At 37.8% G+C, this 18,080-nt stretch overlaps 1 protein-coding gene across 4 annotated transcripts in view; it reads left to right on the forward strand.

The window, feature by feature from the left end:
• Window positions 1-18,080, forward strand: part of smtnb (smoothelin b) — an 83,422-nt gene that overhangs the window by 42,037 nt on the left and 23,305 nt on the right. For all 4 annotated transcript variants that reach the window (XM_051895018.1, XM_051895017.1, XM_051895019.1 and 1 more), the window contains 2 exons: window positions 164-676; window positions 8,771-8,844. In XM_051895018.1, the coding sequence (XP_051750978.1) occupies window positions 164-676; window positions 8,771-8,844 (587 nt within the window). The remainder of the gene's footprint in view (window positions 1-163; window positions 677-8,770; window positions 8,845-18,080) is intronic.

An 18,080-nucleotide genomic window follows, 5' to 3' on the forward strand; every position in this document is an offset into this window, starting at 1 on the left:
TGCAGGTATTTTTTTAAATTCAAAAGTACAATGTAAAAACATGTATGTATACAATAAGTGCATTGTATGAAATGATTACTTGTTAGTAAATAGTTGTTAAAGACACTTAATATATAGTGGGACGTAATTTTTTTTTTTTTTTTTTTTAATCATTTCTTTCCAGATTTTAAAAACAAAGCCTCATACTCTGAGCCCCTCATTCGTGCAAACTCTGTTCGTGACAGGATGCGCAAGTTTGCAGAACCTGTTACGAATGTACCTAGAAGCGGCCACAGTTCTTCTCATTCTACAAACACAGTGTCTGCAGAGAGGTCCCGGGACACCCCGTCCTGCTCTCCCTCCATCCCAGAGAAAGAGAGGAATGCCACTGAGAACATGCTAGCCCAGCCCAAGCATTTCTCCAACCAATCACATAACGCAGTGGGTGGCTCACACGGTCGCACTGAAAATGTCAGGCGTGCGTGTAGCGATTCAGAAGAAGTGCAGACTCCTGAGGGAGAAGCATCTTCAGGGACCCACGATACCTGGGGTGAACCCGAGTCCAACATGAAGACCTTCCTCAGCATTGAGATCAAAGATGGACGAAATCCAACGTCACATTCTTCATTGTCATCGTCCTCTACAGCTGTAAACATGACCCCTCGAATCATCACATCTGCTGCTCCAAAGAGAACAGGTAAGCAAATGATGATACTCTCTGAACAACTGATCTAATGCCATTCTTAAAGCAAACACGAATGTACACAGTTATGAGTTTTGGGTCCAAAACAATAGTGGGTGAATTGACGGGTTTGAATAAACAAAAAAAAATGTATAAATTGATTATAATAAATGTCACTTTAGTTAAAACACGAAACAAAAACTCTGCCAAATGAGTAAATAGGGTTTGAAATTTAGCGATTCTGTTATCAATTCCGATTCTTATCGATTTCCAGTTTCGATTCCAATATGGTAAAAAAAAAAAAAAACATTTAGATATCATGTCTTTTTGCAAAACATTCTGTTGCAGCTGAATACCATGAAAAAAAATCATCAGCCTAAAGAATAACTTAACTTATAAACTAGACTACATAATATTAAAATTTAAAACATTATTAAAGACAAATATACAGTCAGTAATACAATAAGAACAAATAAGCAATTGTGCACCAGTACCACAAATAAATACAACCGAACACATGTGTTACACTTGTCATGTTTGGTTTGATTAAAACAAACCCTGGTGTGATTGCTCTGTTAGTGCGGTACATTTGAACGTGTGAACGGTGCCATCCGAACCCTGGTGCGCACCAAACAAACGAACTCTGGTGTGGTTCGAATGATATATGAACGCAACATGGATCAAACAGGAAGATGAGAACCTAAAAAGGACAGAATCCTCACGCATATCGTTTTTTCTCGTCATAGTCACGAGTTTGCCCATCACAGGCATCGGACGCGCGTCTCCACGCAGCAGATCTTTTGTGTGTGTGATGGAGGGATTCCTGTCGCTGTTTTGACTCTTTTACACATTTTATAAGCTCTTCACAAGTTCCCAGCTGGCCAAAATACCATCATATTTAGGCTACACACACACAACAAGCGCATTTACCTCAGCACACAGCATTGTTTTGGATATTCAGTAAGTTCAGTCTCAAAATAGGCAATACGTCATAAAATCCGACCAATCAGGTTGTGAACGTATCCCTATGCCTTTAGGTTCGGTATCTTTTGGTTCGGTGATAAAATTGCCAATCTGAACGCTAATCGGACCAGGACTAAATGTTGTGTTTTTTTTGTTTGTTTTTTTTTTGTTTTTTTTCTCGAACCGAACTACAAGTGTGGACGCACCCTGAAATCAAATGTAAAATTACACTGCATAGTTTTCTTTTTACACATGTGTTTTCTTTCTCAACTGTTAAGATATTTTGACATAATTTGTGTGTATTTGTCCATTCAAGTGCAAGAAGATGTGAAAGAGAACTCAATTCAGTATGCGGACTGTATGAGAGGCAGCTTTCTGTGTGCAAGCTGGATGTGCCCAGCACAGAAAACAGTGCGCGAGTACTGAATTGAGTTCTCTTTCACGTCTTCTTGCGTTTGAATGGTTTAAAACCACATTAAAATGCGCACACAGGAATCGATAAGCGTAATTGAAATCTTAATTTTATAGCAATTTTATACCAGTAAAGACATTTATAATGTTACAAAAGTCTTCTATTTCAGATAAACGCTGTTCTTTTGAACTTTATATTAATCAAAGTATCCAAAAAAAAAAACTGTATCACGATTTCCACGAAAATATGTAGCAGCAAAACATTTTCAACATTGATAATAATCAGAAATGTTCCTTGAGCAGCAAATCAGCATATTAGAATGATTTCTGAAGGATCATGTGACACTGAAGACTGGAGTAATGATGCTGAAAATTCAGCTTTGATCACAGGAATAAATTACATTCATATAGAAAACGAACTTTTTTAAACGAAAAATTTAAAAGTTATTTTAAATTGTAATAATATTTCACAATATTACAGTTTGTACTGTATTTTTGATCAAATAAATGCAGCCTTGGTGAGCGTAAGAGGCTTCTTTTCCAAACCTTTCTTCTGCTGAACACAAAATAAGATATTTAGAAGAATATAGGTAACTAAGCAGTTAATGGGCCCCATTGACTTCCATTAGCATGGAAAAAAATACTGCGGAACTCAATGGGGTCCCATCAACTGTTTTATGATGACAGAATTTTCATTTTTGTGTGAACTATCCCTTTAAAGCACCCTAGTCCTAAGAAATGAAGGTCCTATATTCCTACAGGTGTTTTTGAACTGTATTGGTTATTGTGTAATCTCTTGTGTTGTGTTGAATAGCATATTGCTAATGGAGAGTTAAATGAAATAATAATAAAAAAAAAAATCTTTAATTTCCTATGGGACAATTTGTCCTATTGATAATCATAATAATCCTGTTGATAATCATAATAATCCTGTTGAGAACTACTGTATGTGCTCTGAAAGATCTAGTTTTGTGTTGTAATTCTGTATGGAAATTTATATTATGGTTCATTAGGATTGGTTTCAAATGATTCTAAAAGAATTGGTTATGAATTCCGGATTTTTGCCTAGGAGGGTTAGATCACTGGCCTAGAAAGCTGGTAATGGGGAAAATGGAAAGCCAGTAATGGCTAAAAGACGATCCAGGTTATTTGAAAAGCAACAGTACTATGCGTTTCACAGATGTTTTTATGAGGAACGGCAAGTGGGCTGATGGAACGAAGTGGAGTGCAAGCTGTGAATAGTCTCAGTTTGGCAGCCATGTTGGAAATTTCACCCTAAAATGAAATAGTTTGATACATTCCTTCTCCATGATTCAAGTAATGTATGAGTAAGCCTATTTAGTGGCTTTGCATATAAACTTTAAAAGAATCTATTTTGTGGAGACTGTTCTTTTAAGTGGGAGTGGATTTCACTCATGTCTCTTGGATGTCACTTTAGTGTACTTATGAATGTATTTTAAGGGATAGTTTCCCCAAAAATGAAAACCCTTGTTACTTATAGTCAGTAGAATGTCTGTTGGGAGCATCAAAATAAAGTGTTGGCAGAAAGTCAGACAGTCTACTAAAGCTAGTTGACATGTAGTTGCAAAGTTGCTTATAGTTAGTAGAATGTCTAAAGTGGACCATCGAAATAAAGTGCTACCTAACATTTCACAAAATGTCCAGGCTGTTTGTTTTCATTAAATGAAAGTGAATGGTGACTAGCAGCTAGTAAAATATTTTCTAGTAGTGTTCTCAACTTTGTAGCTTCTTCAGTTATTTTCATGAGGTTTTTAAGTGTCCTTGGTGATACTGTGAATTGTAAGATTTGACCTTTTCTAAGTACTGCCTAGAATGGTTTATTCTAACTTCCACTTCTTCTCAATTGAACCGGCAGTGCACTACGCTCTCGACTTCCAAACACTTGGATGTTTTGCAGCCATTTTCCAATTTATGAATTGGGAAACACTTTACAATGAGGTCTCATTTGTTAACATTAGTTAGAGCACTAAGTTGACTAACATGAACTAATGTTTCTATGTTTCCATCCCTCTATTTGTATGCAAATTTTGGGATATTGCATAAAAAACACTGGATGTAAACGCCAAGATGTGCATAAATACTAAAAATGTGCATAAAAAGTTTTTTTTTTTTTTTTTTTTTTATCTCTATCTCATAAGAAGGCATAAACTATGATGGTAATGCATTTACCGAATAAATTCCTCGATGTGCATCAAAAATAGTCATGTGATTTTGTGCAATGGGATGACTAACAGCGCACCATTCTCGTTGCACAGCATCTGAAATGTTGTTTTGTTCATTCTGAAACACATGAGCCAAAGTCTGTCATCAAAGTGATTACCTTCCAGAACTGTCTTAAGGTGATGATACACGTGGCAACTTTTTGAGCAATGTTGCTGGGCAATGTTTCCGTCAACGGGCAACCTGATGAGACACAGGGCAACTAATTAGGGCAACGGACAGTTGGCAGCAACTAATCAGAGAGGAGGAAATCTATTGCCAACCCAATAAATACTTTATTATAAACACTTGTTAGGCACTTTATTTCAACTTTTCAAATATTTTCTTCATTTTTATTAAAAATAAATGCCTTTCCGATCTGATTTGTGATAGGAAAAGGGAGAAGAGCGAGTTCAGCAAAAGGCGGATTCGAACCCGCGTCAATCGCATCAAAAGCCACATTCATGTGCCATACGCCCTACAGCCTACACTACTACAGACGATAAAAAGACCCTGTCTTTTTAGTATTTAACTGAAAACATTCAATGGCTTAATTACAGCTTACACGCATTACATTGGACAGTTGTTGGTATTTTAAGGAATATATGAGGTAAATTCCCTGTTTTGGGTTGACGCATGACAACTTACTAGCGTAAAAAGATATAAGTTCACACTTCTTTTCTCCGCTTCACTGCCGCTGAGAGGCCGCCATCTTGTTTGAATTTTTTTCTGAAATCTCTGAACCGGTCACGTGATCGGCTGCTAACATTCTGATTGGAGGATCTCAAAAAATTGCCCACGACCGATCTAACGTATCCAGTTGCTCATTCTCAGTGCGAAAGTGCCCAAGCAACGTTGCTCAAAAAGTTGCCACGTGTATCATCACCTTTACACGACTGCATTCCCAAAACGCCAGGCATCTCCGAAAGCAAGATAACATGACCGTGTTTATTGCATTTCATCTGCTTGCTCTGAGGCGCAAGTCATTTATTATATTCGAAAAAGACCCACAGTTCTTCTCCTACTGCAGAAACTTCAATTTTTCCTAATGATATTTGGCACCAGTTTATCAGAAAGTGACGATTTTGTTCACTTCGACTCACTGAATGGAAATGGTGTTTTATCCGCAAATGTTTGATGCGATATTCCAATTTTGCACATAAAGTCGAAACTTATACTGAACATAGCTATTGAGCAATATATTTTTACAGCATTTATTAACCTTTGCTAATCTTAGTTAATTATAATGTTCACATTCATGTTGGTTCACAGGGCATTAATGTTAACAGTATAGCATTTGACCTTATAAATGTATTTGTAAATGTTGAGATTGACATTAAGATTAATAAATGCTGCTCATTGTTTATTGTTAGTTCATATTAACTAATGCTAACAAATGGTACCTTATTGTAAAGTGTTACCATGAATTGCATATTTATCTTTAGTTTCACATGGATTGAAGCGGATCTCTTTATGCACTGATAGTGGGTCATGTGAGCAATATTTGTTTACTATTTTGAGTTTTTTAGCTTTTTTTTTTGAGCTATGAGCTAAGAGATGAAGTACATTTAATTTGTAACGTATTTAATTCACTGGATTACCCCAAAATAGACATTACCACATGGTTATTTCATACACTGGCTGGTTTATACTGTAACGTGTGTGTGTGTGTGTGTGTGTGCATATATATATATATATATATATATAAAATATAGCTATGCCATATATACCATCACAATGATATAAAATAACCGTTATATGTTGGTTTACTGGCACGTGTGCCGAAGGACCCCAGTCATATAATCATAATTCACGTTGCAGTTCACCCTCTTTCGCCTGCCTGATGCATAAACACAATCACTATTCTTCTCATTTTATCATATCGCTCTCTGTCTCTCTCTGTCTGTCTCTTCTCAGTATCATCAACAGACCTTATTTGTCATAGTGCCACAGCTCTGTCAGATCTTCCTTTTTTGGAAGTGCTTTGCTCATCCTTGCCTCTGAAAGGTCTCGCAGGCAGTGAAAATGTACTTGAAAGCCTCGGGATATTTAATGCTATAGACCTGCAGTTAAAGAGTGTTTACCATCTCACTGAACCGCATGCCATATTGTGTAATCGTTCGTTAGCTGATGGAAGACGCCGTAAACCGAGCAGACTGCTTTATTTAAGAACAATGTCCACTCTTTGATTTCATCAGCGGTGGGTTCTTGGCCAAAGAGGTTTTTATTGGGAATTTATTGACGCAAACCAGATCTCTTGGGATAAAACACAAAGGTTTCAATGAACAGTATGAAGTTTTGGTGATAAAAACAACAGAGTTGCTTTATTAGATAGGAGAAAACAAATCAAGACATTTGGAGACTTTAAAACGCAAGTATTGTACATACACTAGCGTTCAAAAGTTTGGGTTTGGTATGATTTTTTTTTTTACTAAATGTTTTAGAAAGAGGTCTCTTATTGTCACGAAGGCTGCATTTCTTTGATCAAAACTGAATTTTCAGCATCATTACTCCAGTCTTCAGTGTCACATGATCCTTCAGAAATCATTCTAATATGCTGATTTGCTGCTCAAGAAACATTTCTTATCAATGTTGAAAACCATTCATATTTTGGTGGAAACTGTGATCTTACTGACCCCAAACTTTTCAACAGTGTTGCATAGGGCTGGGCGATATGGCTGAAAACTGTATCACGATATCAGTGTTTCATATCGGTCGATATCGATAATTATTGATATTTTTTATGACCCATTTAAAATAAGAACCAGGAGAAAAATATAATACATTTAAACATTTTTATTTTAAATTTAACCTTCCTCTGATCATAATCCCCTCAGTTATTAAGACAGAAATGTCAACAACCATGGAAAACTCAAATAATTAAAATGTTGTGCGGTGTTGCAGCTACAGATGTTGTTGGTTGAATACGGCTGTGCTCCAAAGGGTGAGCGCGGCTAAGGTGGTACATCAAGTTCGTGTATTACCAGTCTTGGCGGGGACGACGGTCTTGCATAATTTGCAGACGACATTGGTCTGACTACGGTCAGACTTATAATATACAAAAAACTGCCATACTGGCGAGCTGACTTTTCCTCTTTTATTTACAATTTCCTCGCTCGCTGCGGCACTCATTTTCTGCTTATCAGTTGCCGGTTACTGAAGAGGAATCCAGCAGACCAGCACGAGACAACGATATGGCGCAACCAAACATTATACTGTTACATGATTAGCTGTTAGCGTGTCACTCCCTACGTTTCTAGGTTACCAGAGAGCGAGTGCCTTTGTTAATGCAACCAAACTTGCTTTGCAACCTCTGTTTTCTTCCGACGAAGAATAAAAAAATATCGAACGTTTTATCGAACACATTTTTTATTGATATCGATCACGTGTCTATCGCGATACATATCGTTATCGTTTTATCGCCCAGCCCTAGTGTTGCATAATTTTTTTAAATGTCTTTAATTCCATGAAATAGTTTGAGACAAACAAATGGAAATGCTTTTTAAACTGCTTAGGCAGTAATCATGAACAATGTCAAAAGTCCAAAAGTCATGGAAATTCATTGGTCAAAAAGGCGGGGAACTCTGGAATTAAAATGCATGAAATACCCAGATGACCTACTACGTTTGTCAAAATGTGCAACCAGAGCACACGGAATGAGACTGGATCCCACAATGCAATGCGACTAACGTGTGACACTCAATATCATGTGATATCAAAAACAATTGTTTAAACATCCGTTTTTTAGCAAATTATTCAATCTGACTGACAAGACCATATCACACAAAATCAGAAACAAATTCAAACATTTCCTAAGATGATGACCGGACATTACCAGTGTCATTTTTTTTTTTAGCACCATTGAGATATGGTTATATATTTTATTAACTCCTTCCCAGCCATGATGTGTCATAGCGCCCCCTAGCGTATTACAGTGAAAACAAGGAAAGCTGGAAAATCTCGTCAATGGGGACGAGAGCGCTTTCTCATAAAAAAAACAATATAACTCATCACTGGCAGGGAAAGATTTTTTTTTTTTTTTTTTTTTTTTTCTGTTTTCATTTTAGTTATTTTAGTACATCAAGTTAAACTAAATGAGCTGAAAACTAGCTAAACTAGCTGAAATAAGTTTACATTTTATTTCAAGTAACAAAAATGTTATGCACTAATGCGGCAAGCAGTGTGCTTGCATCCCATGCCGAACATAGCCAGAGAACGCAGAGGGTGCTGAGCAGTGTTTACATTAGCAGTAATGTGACCATGCTAATTTATGAGCCCTATGTGGTGCCATTGTGGCAGCTTACATAACAGACTTAAGGCTCCACTTCACCCTCTATCCACTCTGACCAAAGCTCTATTTAACATCTAAACAGTGCTGTGTAAATATTTCTTGGGGTGGCATGATGTTTTCAAATCGTACACCATCATTAGACATTCTTAAGAAGCTCAGTCTCATCTAAATCTTTTAACTGTCTTCACTTGTTCTCATTTTGCTGTTTTCCCTTGTTCTCTCAGAGCTGACTCTTGGTTTAAGAGCGACACCGTTCAAAGTTACCAGCTCAAGTCTCTCATCTGGATCCTCTGTTAAGGTATTTGACATAAAACAAATCTGTATTTGCATGCAGACGAGACCTTGAAAGCCTCTACTCAGCATAGTCTCTACTCACCATTTGCCCTGAGTATTTTAATATTAGTTAATCTCTCTGACCCTTACAATTAATCAGATCTTTTTTTATGCTGCTGTGCTTTTATGGCCTTTACGTAAAGGGCGTCTTTGCACGTTAAATGAGTAACAGTGCTTCGCTGTGCTCACATGAATTATTTCCAGTGTAGTGTTTCTATAGGATCTGATTAGTTTTCCTAATACAGAGACCTCTGAACTACACTGTCTGTGTAAATTTCACACATTAAATCGTCTCATCACTCACTAATGAAACAGTTGAAAAGCGTAAACAATTCACAAAAGCTTCAGAAAGGAAGTGCCTTCAGAACCATAGATGTTGTTTCCTCTGTTCATGCGAAAGAAACCCTACAATGACCTGTGAATGTCATGCACACTTTCACAGACTAAAGTTGAATCAAAATTCAAAATTGACCCTATATGTTCTTAATGCATGTTACTGGTCTGATATATGAATATATATTCATGGATGAAGCACATATATATATATAATATATATACAGTATCTCACAGAAATGAGTACACCCCTCACATTTTTGTAAATATTTTATTATATCTTTTCATGTGACACCACTGAAGAAATGACACTTTGCTACACTGTAAAGTAGTGAGTGTACAGCTTGTATAACAGTGTAAATTTGCTGTCCCCTCAAAATAACTCAACACACAGCCATTAATGTCTAAACCACTGGCCACAAAAGTGAGTACACCCCTAAGTGAAAATGTCCAAATTGGGCCCACAGTGTCAATATTTTGTGTGGCCACCGTTATTTTCCAGCACTGCCTTAACCCTCTTGGGCATGGAGTTCACCAGAGCTTCACAGGTTGCCACTGGAGTCCTCTTCCACTCCTCCATGACGACATCACGGAGCTGGTGGATGTTAGAGACCCTGCGCTCCTCCACCTTCTGTTTGAGGATGCCCCACAGATGCTCAATAGAGTTTAGGTACCCTCAGCTTCTTTAACAAGGCAGTGGTCGTCTTGGAGGTGTGTTTGGGGTCATTATCATGTTGGAATACTGCCCTGCGGCCCAGTCTCTGAAGAGAGGGGATCATGCTTTGCTTCAGTATGCCACAGTACATGCTGGCATTCATGGTTCCCTCAATGAACTGTAGCTCCCCAGTGCCGGCAGCACTCATGCAGCCCCAGACCATGACGCTCCCACCACCATGCTTGACTGTAGGCAAGACACACTTGTCTTTGTACTCCTCACCTGGTTGCCGTCACACACGCTTGACACCATCTGAACCAAATAAGTTTATCTTGGTCTCATCAGACCACAGGACATGGTTCCAGTAATCCATGTCCTTAGTCTGCTTGTCTTCAGCAAACTGTTTGCGGGCTTTCTTGTGCATCATCTTTAGAAGAGGCTTCCTTCTGGGATGACAGCCATGCAGACCAATTTGATGCAGTGTGCGGCGTATGGTCTGAGCACTGACAGGCTGACCCCCCCACCCCTTCAACCTCTGCAGCAATGCTGGCAGCACTCATTCGTCTATTTCCCAAACACAACCTCTGGATATGACGCTGAGCACGTGCACTCAACTTCTTTGGTCGACCATGGCGAGGCCTGTTCTGAGTGGAACCTGTCCTGTTAAACCACTGTATGGTCTTGGCCACCGTGCTGCAGCTCAGTTTTGGGTCTTGTCAATCTTCTTATAGCCTACGCCATCTTTGTGTAGAGCAACAATTCTTTTTTTCAGATCCTCAGAGAGTTCTTTGCCATGAGGTGCCATGTTGAACTTCCAGTGACCAGTATGAGAGAGTGAGAGCGATAACACCAAATTTAACACACCTGCTCCCCATTCACACCTGAGACCTTGTAACACTAACGAGTCACATGACACCGGGGAGAGAAAATGGCTAATTGGGCCCAATTTGGACATTTTCACTTAGGGGTGTACTCACTTTTGTGGCCAGTGGTTTAGACATTAATGTCTGTGTGTTGAGTTATTTTGAGGGGACAGCAAATTTACACTGTTATACAATCTGTACACTCATTACTTTACATTGTAGCAAAGTGTCATTTTTTTTTCAGTGGTGTCACATGAAAAGATATAATAAAATATTTACAAAAATGTGAGGGGTGTACTCACTTCTGTGAGATACTGTACATACACATACATATACACTTTCAGCATCATTACTCCAGTCTTCAGTGTCACATGATATCATTCTGATATCATTATAATATTTGCTGCTCAAGAAACACTTCTGATTATTTTTTGCTGCTTCATATTTTTTGTGGAAAGATTTTTCAAGAATCTTTGATGGATAGAAAGTTCAAAAGAACAGCATTTATTTGAAATATAAATCTTTCGTTATTACAGACACTTTTGATCAATTTATCAAATCCTTTGATCAAATCCTTGCTGAATAAATGTATTAATTTACACTAGAACCGCCACGGGGTAAAATTTACCCGTGGCTGTTTTTCAAATCTACATAACAGTCTCCCAGTCATTGACTTTGACTAAAATTGTGTTATTCACCGTTAAGAAAAGTGATTAGTGTAGCCTGCTTAAAATAGCCTTGAACATAAAACAACAGGACAAAAACATAGTTGATGACTAAACATTATAGGCTCTAGACATTACTTTGTGAAGATGGTGGCATAATACGTTTTTTACCCGTATCAAAACAGTAGGCGTGTGCATGGGTAAATTTTACCCACTGGCGGTTTTAGGTACACAACGACCCCTGGCGGTTCTAGTGTTTATAAAAAAAATAAATAAAAAAAAAGAGTAGTGACCCAGAACTTTTGAATGGTAGTGAATGTGTCTGCACTCATATCACTCATCTGTCTGTCAGCCCTGTGGTCTCTGAGATCTAATACATTACTGTTAGTGTTGCCAGATCTCCCTAGAAGAATAAGGCCAAAACAAGTGACTTGCCTCACCAAAATAAGACCTAATACGGACTGAATTCTTTAAATAAGCATAAAACAACATGACTGCCCATAAATAAATGTCTTAATGAAAAACTAAGCTTATAAAAAGCAGACATGGCAACACTGAGAGAGAGCACACTCTTTACAAGCAGCGTCTTTTACGAGCACGAACAAAACACAGCGCCTCTGTCAACAGTGGTTTACTTTAAATTGTCTGACACAATACGTCTCTAATCACTAAGATAACTTTGGTCAAAAATCACAGACACCAAACAAGCTAAACTGTTGCCATTCGTGTTTCTTGTTCACAGCTGCAAGATGCCAAAACGTTTGATTGACATCATAGCAATTTTGGGAGTGACTCTGATTCAGTCTCGCGTTTGGAACTCGTGTGTGTTTTTGTGAGTTACAGTAATCCTTGGTCTCCCCTAATAGCTAATACTGCACCGTTTAAGAGGCCAGAGTGTAATAAACACTTAAAGGGCTGACTGCAGCAAATTTGTAAAGAATTAAGGATAACAGCCCTTGTGAAAAAGTAAACTTTAGCATACTTTTAAAAAGAGTTCTATGGATTATGGTAATAATATACTTCAAAAGAATACACTTAAGTGCGAACTTAAAGGCTTAGTTCACCTAAAAATGAAATTTCTGTCATTAATTACTCACCCTCATGTTGTTCCAAACCCATAAGACCTTCATTCATCTTCATAACACAAATTAAGATATTTTTGATGAAATCTATGTGACTCCTTTATAGACAGCAATTTAACCACCACTTTTAAGGTCCAGAAAGGTACTAAAGACATCGTTAAAATAGTCAACGTGACTGCAGTGTTTCAAACTTAATGTTATGAAGTGACGAGAATACTTTTTGTGCGCAAAAACAAAACAAAAATAACGACTTCATTCAACAATATCTTATCTTCAGCAGGGATATTTTAATTAATAAAATAAGGTGCTCTAAATAGATTTCCCTGCTCCCAGTTTCGCTACTTCATGGCTCCTCGAGGTGGTGTTCAACACGTGAATGAGGGAAACGTGAACATAATTTAACTAGCCTAAGAAAAAGAGTTTTTTTAACGGAATGGCGGACCGCAGTGTGAGTAAAATAATAGATGCCCCAGCCACGCTTAAGTCCAAAGTCTGGAAAAACTGCACTTAACCTTTTCATGGGCAGTTTGTTTTCATAGTTAGACAGATATTTGTGATGTCTGTCATTATAGGATTGTCTTGCAATATATTGATTATCGCAGAATTGCTGTATCGTGATATTATTGGTATCGTGAGCCATGAGTGAGGTAGCCTGTGATTCCCACCCCTAATACTATGGTTACCACACCTCCAAACATTGTTCATATAAATGGAGTAATTGACACTGGGCCGTTGAATTATTGAAAAAATAATGCAACAGCTTATCATCAGTTATTCCTTATGTAATTTACATGTGTTTTAGTATGTTAGTAAACACAGATAGTCTACTTATACTCCAATGAGAGTTAGTTGACATGTAGTTGCAAATTAATGAGAGTTAGTTGAAATGTACAGAAGTTGCAAAGTTACTTATAGTTAGTAGAATGTCTAAAGTGGACTATTGAAATAGTGTTACCTGGCCTTTTATTTTGTTAATACTATAAGATCTGCAAGCAATTTTAAATACTTTTAAAGTACACTACAAGTGCACATTCAGTATAATTAAGCACACTTTTTCGTTTAATTGAAGGTAAAATATTTGTAATTCATAAGAACAAGTAAACAAGCAGATGCTTTTTTTTTTGCTGGTAATTCCCTTCGCATCTCTAACGCATGTGGGGCAGTGTGGTAATCTCGTTAAAGGATAAGTACTGACGGTTCATTAGCAGGTTGACAAGGCTTTTCCTCACAAATGAGGGATTAATATCTCTCTGTGAAAGCGACGGGGAAGAAAGAGAAAGCCTTGAGAGAGAACACAGACAGCAGGGATCATGATTTGAAGGGGAAACTTGTATACGACAATCGGGTACAGAGGTAAATATGAGTAGGATTTGAGGAATAGTATGTGATTGCGGTGTTGCGTACTAGCAAACATTCACCTGAACCGTTTGTCCACATTCTGTGGGGGTTTGGTTGACAGACAAATGTCTAGCACTGTTGAAGTTAACAACTGATTGTAAAGGATGCATTTGGGTGGTTGTAAAATGGATATTGTTTCCCCTTTGCTTCTCTGTTCCTTTTAAAGGAATTTCCTCAGGTTGTACTAGATGTAGGTCAAACTTTTTAGCACTGATGCAGGGTTTGGAGAGGCTTGATGTGAAAACCAAAAGGAGTGGCAAATGGGAAATCGTCTAAAACTGTCCCAACCACACCAACTGAAGTTTTCAGTGTGAGAGCAAAAATGTCGCTCAAGGTTACAAAATCACAGCCGATAAATATGTGAAGGGGATTTTGGACCATTGAGGACTTATGATGGTGTGTGTGAGGTTATCCAGCAGGACATGAGTGAAATAGAAACCAAGCGACCACCAAAATATCTTCTAGTTTGAATTTAATAGTTTTTTACAATATTATTTTTATTAGGCCTTTCAACATTAATGTAGCTGGAGTAGTCGGTCTTTGTGTTATTTCAGCTATTTTATATACTACTGTCATGATTTAGTCAAGACACTAGTGATGAAAAGGTGTGGACAGGGTTATGACCCTTATTCATTTGTAGGAGATTCCCTTTCAGACACAAAATTATAGACGGGGAGTATTTAAATGAATCATGTGACGTGATTTACTAAGGTTTGCACTAGTCAATTTACTGGTATTTGCACCTGATTATCATCAGCTCTGCTTGTTTGCGACCCTACGCTGATTTGCGCTGCACAATCTTGGTAGATTGTGTTGGTCATGAAATGAGCTGCTGCGTCTTTGCACATTGTCAGTAGATTCACTGGAGATCTTTCCACTCCCATCACCACTTTTATGGGATTGTGGTCTCATGCTAATTTGCCCTGTTTAGTAAAATCTGAACTTTTGTCTTTTATGTGTCATTCTTTTGTTTTTACTAGGGTTGGGTGTTATACATAAAATATGCCAATATTTTTCAGCCTTTTGACAAAAATCTATTATAAACATTTATATATTTGCTCTGAAATGGGTTTAGTGCAACAAGTTAAACACAGTAAAAATCTAATAATCATGCGGTGTTTTCCACAGATTTTTACTAAATTAACACAAAGAATAACATAATTCTTTATATGCACCAATATAACCCGGAAGACTAATTCACCCCTGGTTCCCTTGAGATTTTCCTATGGGGTTTTATAATGGGGATTTTCAATTTATGAGCAAAATAAAGCCTGTGGTAAACTTAACTTGGCATGAATGGTGTTTAAAAATTCAACCGATTGGAAAATTTTGTTGTATTTTTTTTTACCTCCCCACCCTTATATATAACTATACAATGGCACACAGGGACTTCCATAAACTTTTATGAGTGATGCAAATGAAATGAGTCTTTGAAATGGACAGTTTGGAAAAAGTGATTTGCAAAAATGAATCAAACTTCTCAACTCAACTTTTTCAACAAGATTGTCATTTTTACTACTGATTTAAGACGCTAGTAAAATATCTTGACACTCACATACTCACAAGTCATGAAAGTAGCCTACTGAAACTAAGGCTAAGTTCAGACTGTCAGTCCAAATCCATTTTTTGTGTATATTCGATTGAAATGTGATTTTCACAAATCCGTTTCGAGCTACTTTCATATGTGGTTTGAAATCGTATTCAAATCGCATTTCTGAAAAAATCCATTTCAGTCTGACCACTCTGATCGGATTTCACATGTGATTTTTTTTTTTTTTTTTTTTTTTTTTTTTTTCTCTCACGCCACGTACAGCGTAATGTCAGATGTTGCTATAGGAAACATGCTGAAAGTATTGACGCAGCATCATTGCCATAGAAACCAATGCAGATATTCCAGAAAACTAAAGTGTAACGCCATGATTGACAGCTGTGTTAGTGATTGAGTCTGTGGGAGCGGGACCTTGATACCGCGGCTGCACCTCAGGATCACTGCTGCGCAGACTCGGGCTTCAATTTATATAATCGGCACACAATGTCAATGGCCATTTCTGGGATATTTTGGCTTCATTTTTGTTTTTTACAGTGGACAAGTGGAGATTCATCATCCTTTTTTTTACAGTCTATGACTGAAACTGTCTTTAGGAATCTAATGACCACATAAAAGTATCTTAAAATCATTGTGATACACATTGTATTGGTTAACTTTTAGTCAAGAGCAAAATGAAATTCATATATATCACCCTAGTATTTGTAGATTGGAATAACGTCATTGATGCCATGTTCGGTGCTTGTGAACATACATATTTAAATACTTTCTGTTTGTGTAATTTGTGCTATTCAGCTAGCTGCTAACCACAGTTCCACTGACTATTTCTGGATATCCACCACACAATGCCAACCTGTACTTTCCACTGCTCTTTCCTAGAAGGAAGAAGTAACTTTTTAATTTAATACGTGGGTGCCTATAAGGTGATGTTCCAAGGAAAACAGACTTTTTAAAACTTTCCCCAGGAAATACTGCATGTCTGTTTCTTCCGGCTGCACATGCATACCTAAATTCTTCACAAGCTTTGTTTTGTGGGCACTCGTTTACAGCTTGCAGTGGTATATTTAGATGCTCCTGTTTTAAACTATGCAAGATATTTTTAGTTGCATGGCTGTCAGTAAGTCTCAGCAGAGCTCCTGAGGGTCAGGCATTGTTGCTCGAATGAGACTGGACTGATTGGAATAGCTGTCTGAGCCTCAAATATATGCTGACGCAGTCATGCTATTGAATGATCTGTCATCTGGGTCAACAAGTTCAGAGGTGGTTAAGTTTCCTAATGACAGCTAAAGCACGTTTTAGTTAAACACCTGCTGCACAACATCAAATCAAGGCCAAAAATCTGAAATGTTACACTGGACAGTAGTGCTTTCAATTAATTGTTTGTACAATGGGGGTTTCTATAATATACAGTAAAGACAAATTTACCACTCATACAGATGCATTGTTACTAAATAGTGATTTGGTTTGGCTTACTTCCAATTATCTCATCAAAATGGTCATTTTAGAAAACCAAATGTTATTGTAAGTTTTTCACATTTTGCCTGGTTGGGACAAAATGTCCAGCAACAAGAAAGCAGAATGTTTCAGTTCTATGATAAAGCAACCTTAAATATGGCATGAAAAGAAAATTCACCTTATTTTTTACAATCAACTGGAAGATCTCATTCAGATCTGCCTTCATCCAATCAACAATCAACAGTAAAATCAAGGATAAACTGCAATTCACGACATTTCAACACAACTTCTCACATATTTGAAGGTTGCTATTATATCATTGAGGGTAAAAACATCATTATGTGACTACGCATTACTTTACACAGAGTTTACAACCTACTAACTAAGTTCTACCGAATAAAGTCAGAGTTAGTTACAAACTAGCTAGTAGTTAGTAAGCCTCTAGAGTGGACTTTTTCAATTTAAGTAAGAACTTACGAACAGTTGGTGCAACCCTACCCTGCTGATGCAGTGCATCCGTTACTAAGATTTAAGGTTTTTCAGACACCTTTACAAAAAAGCTAATAAACCGTTTGTGCCTTGGACTTGCAGCTATGTGCATGCGGTCACATTGTTCACCGTTGCCCTGCAGACTTTGTTCTCAGCTAGTGAAAGGTGTGAAGGACAAGAGCTCTAAAAAAAGAGAGCCAGGGGCTTATGGGTGATTGCCTACTGGAATAATGGCCACTGTTGATAAATAGATGACTGTGGCACCTGAGTTAGCGGGGGCTCTGGGGCCTCCAGCTGCCATGGCGACAGAATTCCAAGGCTTGCCATTGGCTGACGTGTTGGACAGCTGATGGGGGTTTGGAGTGAGGCATAAAGGGCTGTGGTTTGTCTCAACTGTGTGTCTAAGTTAGGTGTATATTGTGTAGTCTGTAACTATCACAAGGCGATTTGGTCAGATTGCTCTTATAGACTCTAATTGTTGGAGTTTTTCATATTATTTGGCACCTAGAGAAGCTGCTAACCATACCATGCCTGGTGTCAGCTTGGACCCCACGCCAAATCTAGGCGACGAAGTCAGCCTCCCGCTCCGTCTGGATCAAGATTGTGCCGAGTCGGGCTTAGAGGCCGTGATTGGAGACCTTTTGTTACAGACAGATGCAGACGATGAAGACGGAAAAGCCAGCGATGAGCGTTTTTATGAACTGGATCTCAATCT

This window comes from Ctenopharyngodon idella, chromosome 5 (genome assembly GCF_019924925.1).
Source record: "Ctenopharyngodon idella isolate HZGC_01 chromosome 5, HZGC01, whole genome shotgun sequence".
NCBI classification, from domain to species: Eukaryota; Metazoa; Chordata; class Actinopteri; order Cypriniformes; family Xenocyprididae; genus Ctenopharyngodon; species Ctenopharyngodon idella.